This window comes from Anopheles marshallii, chromosome 2 (assembly GCF_943734725.1).
Source record: "Anopheles marshallii chromosome 2, idAnoMarsDA_429_01, whole genome shotgun sequence".
Classification (NCBI taxonomy): Eukaryota; Metazoa; Arthropoda; class Insecta; order Diptera; family Culicidae; genus Anopheles; species Anopheles marshallii.
In genome coordinates, this window is record NC_071326.1 from 34,074,229 (window position 1) to 34,085,153 (window position 10,925).

General features: G+C 42.8%; 2 protein-coding genes across 2 annotated transcripts; one reads left to right on the top strand and one right to left on the bottom strand.

The window, feature by feature from the left end:
- Positions 1 to 5,097: 5,097 nt before the first annotated feature.
- Positions 5,098 to 5,906, bottom strand: LOC128718964 (glutathione S-transferase 1-1-like). The gene is made up of 3 exons (XM_053812582.1): positions 5,817 to 5,906; positions 5,329 to 5,751; positions 5,098 to 5,253 (listed from the first exon to the last, which is right to left on the bottom strand). Exons 1-3 carry the CDS (start codon positions 5,904 to 5,906, stop codon positions 5,098 to 5,100), a joined length of 669 nt encoding a protein of 222 aa, XP_053668557.1.
- An 873-nt stretch (positions 5,907 to 6,779) lies between these two features.
- Positions 6,780 to 8,493, top strand: LOC128718963 (gustatory receptor for sugar taste 64a-like). Its single transcript, XM_053812581.1, has 6 exons — positions 6,780 to 7,197; positions 7,269 to 7,432; positions 7,501 to 7,784; positions 7,860 to 8,022; positions 8,196 to 8,285; positions 8,359 to 8,493. The coding sequence occupies exons 1-6, from the start codon at positions 6,780 to 6,782 to the stop codon at positions 8,491 to 8,493; spliced, it is 1,254 nt and encodes a 417-aa protein (XP_053668556.1).
- The last annotated feature ends 2,432 nt before the right edge of the window (positions 8,494 to 10,925 follow it).

Genomic DNA, 10,925 nt, shown 5'->3' on the forward strand with positions numbered 1-10,925 from the left:
AAAGCTAGCGAAAATTTAAAGTACACCTCAGAGAGCAAAGATGCAGAAAATCTGTAACGAGCAAAGCACTGTACAAGTATCACATCGCTCCCCTGGTAATCACCTTAATTGACTTACTGGAAAGAGTTAAACATCTGGTAAAAAATAAAGTACAAATCGGAAGCAGTCGTACAGATTATGATCGGTGCCATTATGCTCTCCATGTACGCGACCAGATTGGATATTCGTCCATAGTCCAGCCGCAACTGCTGCCAGATCGTTCCCATCACGTGACGCCCTTTGTAACGGACTGCATGACGATAAAACTGCTCGTACCGGCGTGCCAACCCAAGTGCCACGAAGATTATAAACAAATCCAGAAACGTCCATACGTACAGGAATATCTTGTGTGTTAGTTCGAGTAGCAGCACAGCCGGTAAGCTGTACGGTAAGTAATGGAAGAACTTGGGATGTTCGCGCTCATAGAACAGCGTCCAGAAGGGTGTACTATTGTCGCAGCGGTTGTAGTATTGAAGATTCGTGTAGTAAACCGAGGCAACATGTAAAGCATCTTCGACTGAGAGCAAGTAACAGGGATGAGAAAACTAGTTTTTTGCGTACTCAAATCATCCAGGTGAATAGAGACCTTACCAAAAGCAAGCACTAGCATCGTAATGCCTATAACTGCAATGACACGTTTCAAACTCCAAAAACTACGTTCCGCATATGGTGGATGTAGGAAGGTTTCTTCCAAGCTGCGCCATTTCTCCATGATCTTTCTCCAGCGTGACGCTATCACAAGTAGCACGAATGCTCCGCACAGGTTTAATACGTAGTAAACGATATTACCTTGTAATAAACGAGAGAATGAGAAGGGAAGCGTAGAGTACTACATCTTGGAACCATTGCTTGCCGCGACTTTACTTACTTATTTCCGACGTTCCCAAGGTACCCACATTGACGCTGTAATAAATGTGCGCTATCAGTGTGGCCAGGCCCGAGATGAAAAAGTACACGCTGTAAATAGTACCGGGCCCGTACCAACGAAACCGAATATCTTGCAACGTTGGTCCGAACAATCCGCTCAGCGGAAACAGCGAAAAGAGCTGCGAAATCAGCAGAAACGGCCTCACCGCCCGATGGAAGTCATCAATCTCCTGTGCCTCCATGGTTCACGATTTGCATCAGTGTCCTAATTACCACCATGTATCATCCTGCAGTACGTATTTTCAGCCACTTGTGTTATCCTTGCTGTACCGAGTGATCCTTTCCTGCTGGAACTATCCGTTGAAGGTTGCGGTCGAATGAACAATATCGCTAGCAATCAAGCATTCAAGTTCACCAACAACTCTCACCCCGAAGGTGCAAACGATTAATAAGCCGATGGAAAGTAAACGTGCGAAAGCTGGCAGGTGCTGTTTACGATTTTTCGCTTGAAATCACGCGATAATATGTGCAATAGAAACAATCCGACTGGTTCAAAAGTATGAACAGTCCGTTGATGAGTCGGGAATTTTTTTCACCTGGTCAAGCAATACCAGCTCGTACGTCACTAATGTTCCTGCCATCTGAAACAATGTACAGGCTGTGTTTGTAAGATATGTTGGTTTTCGTGTCGTGTGCTACACAATGTACGAAGCGATAAATATATGGTCGAATCAATCTATCGGTAAACTCACCGCAAGAATTAGTTGACGCTTTAGAAAGAAAAATTGCTTCCCGGATAATACGTTTTCGCCGGACGAAACTTCATCCGTAAGTCGTTGCAACTGGTGAGAAAAAAAAAGATTGTTTTAAATTCAAACTCCAGACTATTCTACAAATGCCGTCATAAACACTCATGTCAATCCTCACGTTTACTCACATCAATGCCCCAATTTTTGGAAGGAACATTCCTTAGCAATTGGAGCGGACTAGTGGACGCAACGTACACTCCAGACCCTACGTAAAGCATTACGATTGTGCGGAACATGAGCAGCAACAGCGAGTACCAAAAGTACACATAGTTTGCAATTGCTCGTCGACGTCTAGAATATTAGTTTTTTGTGAGTTAGTACTACTCCACAACACTCATCAAGACACCACGTTCGCTTACTGGAACCCATTGAAGAGCTGTGTTGCGATGAAATACATATCGTTGGCGCAGGCCAGTAAAATTAAATGTCCAAACCGAGTGTCCAGCTCGTTTACCAGCTCCGAAACGGCTACATAGTCCATGCGCAGCTCGTGCCAAAAGTTTGTCGGGCAGGTTAGACCCTGGACAGCCATCAAGCGCCTATAGATCTGTTCATACCGAAACTGGGCACCGTAGCAGAAGGAGATGATGAAGATGTCCAGATACGTCCAAGTGTATCGCATACAACGATTAATCCACTGCATGCAAAGGATCGTCATTACGTCAGCCTAAATCAGCTAAATCGACGGAATGGTTACATCTTACCTACTGTATGTACTTACCTCTGTAACAGCAATTGTAAACCAATTGAATGGAAGCCAGTGAAAAATGTGTGGATGCTCGCGCAGATAGAAATTCTGCCACACGGTTACGTTGGTCCGGTTGCACGTCACTATTTGCACGATGTTACTTTCGTACGCCGAATAGTAGTTCAACCAATCCTCCACCACAGCCAGCGCAAAGATGGCAAACCCTGCAAACCGTATCTTCCACACCAGGTTGAATCTGCCCTTGCTCTGTGCACGGTAGTGATCGCGCAAAAACGAACGCTCACAGCTGGCAAACGCGCCCAGTATTGAATGCCATTGGATTGCAATGCAAAAGAATAACCAGGCCGATAGGTATACCACCACCATGTAAATACAGTTGGCTGTGGATGGGAAAAGATGATAAGATGACGAGAGAGCGAAAAACACAACACATCCTTTATGGTCGCGTCCTACACACCAAAGTAGGAAATGTTCAATCCTTTCCTAATGTACCACCGGATGAAGAGAATGCAGTAAATGCCGGTCAGCACTAGATATAGCAATGAGTATATGCAACGAAAGCTCTTCATCTTGAAGCGCGCCGTGCGGAAGTTTGCATTAAATATATTCACCACCGGGAGTAGCGTTATAGACTGGCCTAACAGCAGCACTTTACAGCGAAAGTAAGAAAATAATACACGTTACAATGCAATAGTTTCATCCTGCCCTGAGTACAGTATGAAGTTGAGGCATTTTTCCTACGGTTTACCCGGTGCAACAGCGTGATGAAACGATCCTACGCCCGCACGAGTGTTTTGACGACCCAAACTTTTGCAATTTCCACGCCAGTCATTGCTTCTTCGTTTGTGATACGTATCGATGCTCATTCTGGTATTTCCAATCCTGCAAAAAAAAAATGTTCTCTCTACATCTGCACTACGCCTACAGTTAATGTTGCTACATTCAACCAATGACAAGGAATGCGAATGCGAAACTAAAAACGCAACTGGCCAATGACACTAGTGTTCTCACGATCTTAATAACGAAAATGCGTGACCATTGATTGAGCTGTGATACGAAACGAGCCACTAACGACTCTCTTGTTGTAAACATGTCGATACATTTTGTTGCAAAAAGGTCATTAATATTATGGTCAAATCTTGACAACTAAAATAATTCTATCTCAGGTGTAAGATTGTAAATGGTTAATCGTTTAAGCGGATGGACAATATAACTCTACATTATAAACAGAAAATAAACTATTTCAGCTTAACGAACATGAATGCCTAGTAATTGGAGAATCACAAATCGACACCTCTCATTTTTCCTCGGAAGAGGTAACTTTATCTCGCAATTGAATTTACACTGATTAAAATCGTTGTATAAAACTTATCTTCAATTTCGTACTTTCATAGATGACTTTGTCGTGTCTTCAGCTCATCATAAATATCTACAAAATTCATATAATATCACATTTCAATCTCATTTGTGTTTTTTCTTTGCTGGCACTTCTTCCTCTTTTTTATAGGTACAACAATCTCAAGAGGTCAGGTCCTGCCATTTCAGGTTTTCTTCGATTGGTTCATAGTAATAGTAGAAAAGTCAGTCCTACGTACGGAGGATTGGTCCGGATGGGGTTTTTGACCGGTCCTGTCGTATAAATAACGGCACCGCTAACAATACACTACCGGACCACTCCCCTCACTTCTACATTTCTTTTTGGTTGCGGCGCCGGTCTTCATACGAACGGACCGGACCAAAAACCCATCCGGACCGCGTTGGACTGTGCCTACAAAGGTGCGAGTAAATAAAATAACTGAAAGCCAGACCTAGACCTCTCGAGTTTCCTGTGCCGAAAAAGAATATGAAGAATCGTATAAAAGCAGTGCCGCTATCAAATAGATCAACGGAAGTTTTCCTCAGTTCTGCTAGCATTTTTCATTTTTCTCAACTGTTGTGTAAAAGGAAAATCATGCTCTCTCCTAAACGTCTTCCGCCGCACGTCTGTGATTGTAGAATTTAGTTGTTAAAAAAAACATGTAATCCTCATTATTTCTTCTGCAATTCAAATTACTTTTATGTCTACAGTCATGTTTTTTTTCTTGTTTATATATTTAGTTTTGTTTGTAATTCCTATGAACAAAAGATTTCGAAAAAAAATTAATTGTACTTTTGTTTCATTGCGCTGTAGACAGTAATTTAATAGGACAGTTTAGAAACAGCAGATGCTTGCTGCTCCTCAGAATATGGCACTCTCAATTTTGGTTGCAGTTAGTAAAACATGTATCCAACATTGTAAAATTACAACGGAAACATCAAGCAAACAAACTTTTTTCGGTATTGTAAAAATACTAACTCGTGAGCTTCAAATTCTCATATCGACTTTGAGTTTCTTAAAGTGAAAATCCATTTCGGAAATGGGGCTCACCCAGTTACGCATGCGTAAAGATAATCGTCACCGAACGGTAGTAAACTGTAACTGTAACATGTCTCACGACTACAACAAACGCCAACCTTTTTATTCGTTCCAATCTCACCAGAAACATACATGTCATAGTAAATCTTTAACAACACCTGCTGCTTATCTTGCTTACATCAACACACAAGACGTCAGTAGCCGGCCGATATTTTTTTCATTATCTTGCACATTCTGCGACACTCCGGTGTTAGAGGCATTTTCTTGGAAAAGTGACATTAGTTCAATGGTTCCAAACCGGGCGGATACTTGGAACGTAGGAACTCCGCAACCTGTCGAGATGCTTCCTGATCATCATGGTATCCCTTCAACTGCTGGCAGCTTTCATACCAAGCGTTTAGTCGCTTGTACTTCGTTAAATTTAAACCACAGTGCTAGAGAAACGAACAGTAAAGAGAGAGTTAAATTGAACTACTTTGAGTTAACAAACTTAAACGATTCCTTCTTACCACAGCCGAAGCAATCGTCGGTAGCAATGCCAAGTCCGCGATGGTTAAATTCTCGCCCGCGAAGTAGTCATTGCGGATAAGATAAGTCTCCAAGTCGTTCAACGCTTTTTCGGCATTAGTTTTCATCTCGTCCGAGAATTCCGTGGCCGAGCCGGAAAACAACGCGCCAATAGTACCGAAAAACTTCGGATAGAACGATCCCAAATCGTGATGCAGCACCCGATTGATTAGGGACTTTTCCTTTGGAATGTTTGGATAGAGCGTGTGCCCGGGACGATACGCATCAATCAAGTACGACAGAATGGCACGTGATTCACCCAGATAGAATCCATTATCGTCCAGCGTTGGAATGGTATGTTCCGGATTCATGCGCATGAACTCCTCGGTGCGCGTTTCACCAGCAAGTGGGTTAACCTCCTTCAGCTAGAAACACAAGTTGATTCACTTATCGATCGGCAGTTAACTCATTTCAACGCTGGCACACTTACATTCACCGTCAATCCAAGCTCCTTAATCAGTAGCAAAACCGACCGGGCTGGTGGGCTCATGGGATAATAGTACAGAGTAGGAGCTGGCATGTTGAAGTAATACTTAGAACCGAACCACGACCACTATTCTTCCCGTGAAAGCGTCAAAACGTCGAACTGTACACCACAGACGGAACACACCACGGTTTGCCCACGGATGGATTTGGAATGCATGCGGTTATTTGCCGGTGCACGATAAAGCTAAAAAAGTTGGGTCATAGATAAGAAACGATTCAACATCAGTCGCCCTGTTTCTCGCTACAGTTTCAGCGATAGGCCCGATAAGCGATATGTTTTGCCTTTGCCTTTGAACGATGATTAGAGCATTGATTATGCTTGTCAGTGGCGCTAGCCGCTGCTATCTTTCCCCTTGAAATGCGGCCACAGAATACTTCACTTATCGAACGCTAGATTGAGAAGTGTCGGTTTGCGCTTTGAGTTTTAAAGTCTCATATCTTAACACTCAACCTCATACTCATTCACAGCGTTTACCATCAAAAGAATGTTTGTATTTAGTTTAAGCACGCCTAAAGTTATGCAATTTCATATACAAATGTTTCACTATGAAGTTAACAGGTCAAAACAAATACTCATATTAATGAATTAAGCAATGGAGTATAGAATTTCAAACTTTAAAACAACAATGATTAGTCATCAAATGCACCTGACATTAAGGGGAACCGTTTCAAAATCATACTTTATGCTAATGTACCATTGGATCATAATGAATCAGCGCTCTGCTTGGTTACAATCTGTACCATATCTCGTTCGTACTTCTGGTCGTTACAGTTTCAGCCATTGCCTAGAGATAAATCGAGTGCAATTAATTACTTTCGAAACAAAGTGGCCTACATACAAACCGCTTCATTTATCGAAAGTACACTCAACAGTTCAGCGGTGACAACCGGACCGGTCGAAAGTGCAATGAATTTTCACAGCACCATCCGACCGATACTGGTCATATTTTTGCTGTTTGGACAATTTCCGCTCTACGGTGTCCTTTCCCGTAAACCAAGTCAGTGGCATTTTCGCTGGTGCTCATTCCAGACAGTGCTCTGTTTGGTGCTAGTACTTGTAGGACTTTTCCTGTGTTTCGTTGAGTATGATCGGCTGATAGTGATAGGTGTCAATGCGGATAACATTATTGGACCACTGTTCTATGCGGATGTGATTATTATTATGTTGCTGCTACTGCGTGTAGCAACCCGTTGGTCATCATTGGTACCGAAATGGGAACAGGTGGAAGCAATGGAAGTGATGCAGTACAATGCACGACAACAGGACACACGATCCAGCCGCCGAATCCGTGCAGTGGCGTTGCTTCTGCTAGCCATGGGATTTGGTATGGGTCAACGTGATGTATAAAAATGCCACTAAGTTATCGACTGACGTGGAATTTACTGGACATTGTAGCTGAGCATATGTTTTCGATTGGGAAAACTGTATACGCAAAAGTGGATGAAGGACGCATCTGCAACTGGGATTACAGTAACCTACCCGAGTACTACGCATTGCGGACGTACGGATTCTTCTTCCGCCATGTACCTTACAACTTTCCAGCGTTTATATTTCTGGAAGTAAATTCATTCGATTCGCTCGTTACCCGTACATACACCATCTGTCATCATTGTTCTTTCTTATCCAGTACGCAAATACGGCCCTTACCATGGCCTGGACCGTGCAGGATGTGCTGATAATCATGATCAGCGACTCCATCGCAGGTTACTTCGGTCGGCTGAATGCTAGAATTCAGTTCTACAGCACTGTGCAGGTAATTGCTAGGGAAAAGTTCTGGAGCGAAATTCACTGCGACTACGTAATGGTTTGCGAACTGCTGGAACATGTCATGAGCATATGTTCTCCCTTGCTAGTGATTTCTTGTGGCACCAATCTGTACTTAATCTGCTACCAGCTGTTTCATCTTGTAGAGTAAGTTTAGATTTATTGCAGCGTGTTTGTTTGTAAATTAAATTATTTTACACTTTTTTTTCCTTTCTGTCTTAGATCGCAAAAGTTTATAATTATGACTGTATTTACCTATTACTCACTATTTGTCGTAATATTGCGAACAATTTTGACCTTACATTACTGTTCTGCCGTACATGAAGTTGCGCGAAATCCGCTTAAACTGTGCCGTCGAGTGCCGACGACGAATTGGTGTAACGAGGTAAGCTATTCATAACGCAAATTGCACTACTTTCCGGCTAACTACTGAATAACCGAATCAGCCCTAATGTATGCAATGGGCATTTCAAAAGTATCATTTCGCTGATATTTGATATTTTCTAAATCGAATTTTCTAAGCAGTTTAAAAATAATGCAAAATAACACTGTTTCCAGCTCGAAAGATTTTACACCTTCATTCGTAAAAGCTCGATAGCGATCAGTGCGATGGGACTGTTTCGACTCACCAAGAAAACAATGTTAACGGTAGGTTATAGCGAAACATGTCTAAAAAACAGTTTTATTCATGGTACAATTACGTTTTCCTTTCACCGAAAAGATGCTTGGTGCGGTTATTACCTATGAGCTGGTTATGTTGCATTTTGCTCAGAGCACCGCCAATCAGGGCATTGTACGGGAATGTTCTACCGAGGAATTTCTGTTCGAGCCAAAAACACAAAGCCAAGACAACTAACCGTGTCGAGCATCAGTCAATATAGCCACAGGGCATTTCATCTCCGACACCTTGCGAGGAACGATGGAATCGCAGCAACACCAGCTCATATGTTAGCATGGAACCAGCCATCTGTCGAAATAACGGGTGGTATGTTGAATAACTCCAAACATGGCTCGCACTTACGACAAACTTACGGTAAGAAATATTTTACGTGTAATATTGAAAAACCCCATACCGGAGATGGCCACACCGGCACCGGAGCAGATGCGCAATATTTCCAACTCATCATTGTAGTGCTCACTGCGTATCTTTTGCACGAGCTTGTGCGTTCGTGTTGACTTTTCGTCCACTTCTGCCGCGTACCAAAGCTTGACGGAGGTACGCATTATCAGGAAGGAAAACGAATATCGAAAGTACCAGTCATTGATGTCGAAAGGTTTATCCCTGCAATGAGGCAAATTTATGACCGTTTGTATTAGAGAAGCTTATTCACACTCCCACGTACATACTCCACCGTATTGAGCGTCTGCAGACAAAGAAAGTACATATCGTTGGCACAGGAAACGATCACCAGCGGGCCGACGATCCTATTCGTTCGCTCGACCAGCTCCATCAGTCCGACGAAGTGTGTCCTCATTTCGCCCCAGAATGCTTCGGAGCGGTTTTGCAGGTTATTGTCGATTCGTTTATTCAGCTGCTCAAAACGACACGTTATACCGGTGGCAATCAGCATGATGAACAGATCCGCAAACGTCCAGACGAATGTTAACGAAATCGTCGTATACTGCAAAAGAAAATGACCGATTGTAAATTGCTATGGATTGTATGCATATGTTTTCCCTATGCTCCTAAAAGTATGCAATTCTTCTGACACAACTGCCTCTTTTGCCAATGCAAATGCTCACCAGTAAATAAATCGTTACGAGATGATGGTATGGCACGGATTGGTACACCGATTGAAAGGTCAATGAGCCGTACAGTTTGAGTGGGTGGGTCACATTATACCGGCAGGATAAACTCTCCTGATACACGTTGTATGCTTGGTTGATCACGTAGGTGACATGTTCCACTAAAAAACACTTTATTTTCTAAAAAAAAATATCTGAAACATGTACATGACATTCTTACCCAAGGCGGACACAAAGATGCACACCGCCACTCCGATCACCTTTCGCCGCAGATTAATGGCACCGTACGGGCGGGCAAAGAACAACTGCTCACGTTGGGCCCAAAAGATCATAAACTTACGCCAAACTATCGCTAGCCGAACGAAGAGCAAACTCAATAGTGTACATATTGCAAAAAAGATCGGTTCAGCAATGTTCATCGCATTTATGCCTACGCGATTCAGTCGTATCAGCGCAGCGGTCATGATAAACAACCCACCGGTAATGCTCAGGGTGCTCAGAACGATGTAGGGTGAAAAATAGTTAAACCGAAGCGCATCTGGATCCGGTGCGATAATGTTGGATAACGGAAACACACCAAATATTCGTGCCCAGCGAAGAACTGTTTGTACGTTGTAAAAAGAAAGTATAACAAAACAGGTAAAAAACGGCCCATGATTTCAGTATCACTTCGAGCAAGCTTACCAGATGCGATGGCCAAATAGAATCGTTCCTTCCGATCATCGATTTCTTCTGCGGGCCTGACGAAAGTAACGTTTCCGCGTTTCCGCAACCATTGCCACCTGGTACGATGCTGTTGCTTGCCGATGTTACGAACCGGTCCCGGTGGCAAATGAAACTCGAAACCAACCTCAATCATCGTGCACCGGACGCCATCAGGCGCTTCAGGGGTTCCTTACCGGCACAATGAACGCGATCGAATGATAAATCACGCCCGCTGGATCAGCTTCCATCTAAGCGCAGTTACCTTTGCTGCTCAGCGGTTTTTCGACACGATAAGCTTTCAAGGACATGGTGTCAAAGTGACCACCGTAGGTTGTTTTGAATCAGGATTATCGCCAGAACCTAATAATCTAATGAAGTTACAGCACGCCATAAAGTGCACTCGATTGACGGTCGAGTGGTTTTGCTATGGCTTTCACTAGCTGAGTCACATGCTACAAATTAATCATTGCGATTTGTTTACACACCACCAAGCACATGATACGACCGTGTTATGAACAGTAGCTGTACTCCAGGAAAACGGGATAGCTGTTGTAATTGATAGTTTAACACGCACTGCACCTATCTAAATTGATTGAACAACAACATTTTACCGCAGACATGAAACTTCAAACATGAATTATTAGTGTTAGCTGATTTTAAGTCAAATAAATAGAAGTTAACTCCAGCCTTTTTTTTAACTGTCCTTAAATTCGTTGTTCACTTAATTATAATTAGCGTTAATTCATGTCGCAAAATTATATCGCTATGGCGCAGAAATGCAGTACCAAATATGTTGGGTTATTGCTTGCCTTTCAAAGTAAGTTGAATTTATTAGTT

What these genes read in the sequence shown, in the direction of transcription:
- LOC128718964 (XM_053812582.1), bottom strand. Translation starts at nt 5,906, where the DNA reads ATGCCAGCTCCTACTCTGTACTATTATCCCATGAGCCCACCAGCCCGG. An exon ending in AGCTTGGATTGACGGTGAAT is followed by an intron (nt 5,752 to 5,816) that starts GTAAGTGTGCCA and finishes TTGTGTTTCTAG; the next exon opens with CTGAAGGAGGTTAACCCACT. An exon ending in CGACGATTGCTTCGGCTGTG is followed by an intron (nt 5,254 to 5,328) that starts GTAAGAAGGAAT and finishes TCGTTTCTCTAG; the next exon opens with CACTGTGGTTTAAATTTAAC.
- LOC128718963 (XM_053812581.1), top strand. Translation starts at nt 6,780, where the DNA reads ATGAATTTTCACAGCACCATCCGACCGATACTGGTCATATTTTTGCTG. An exon ending in CAGCTGTTTCATCTTGTAGA is followed by an intron (nt 7,785 to 7,859) that starts GTAAGTTTAGAT and finishes TTTCTGTCTTAG; the next exon opens with ATCGCAAAAGTTTATAATTA. An exon ending in CCAAGAAAACAATGTTAACG is followed by an intron (nt 8,286 to 8,358) that starts GTAGGTTATAGC and finishes TTCACCGAAAAG; the next exon opens with ATGCTTGGTGCGGTTATTAC.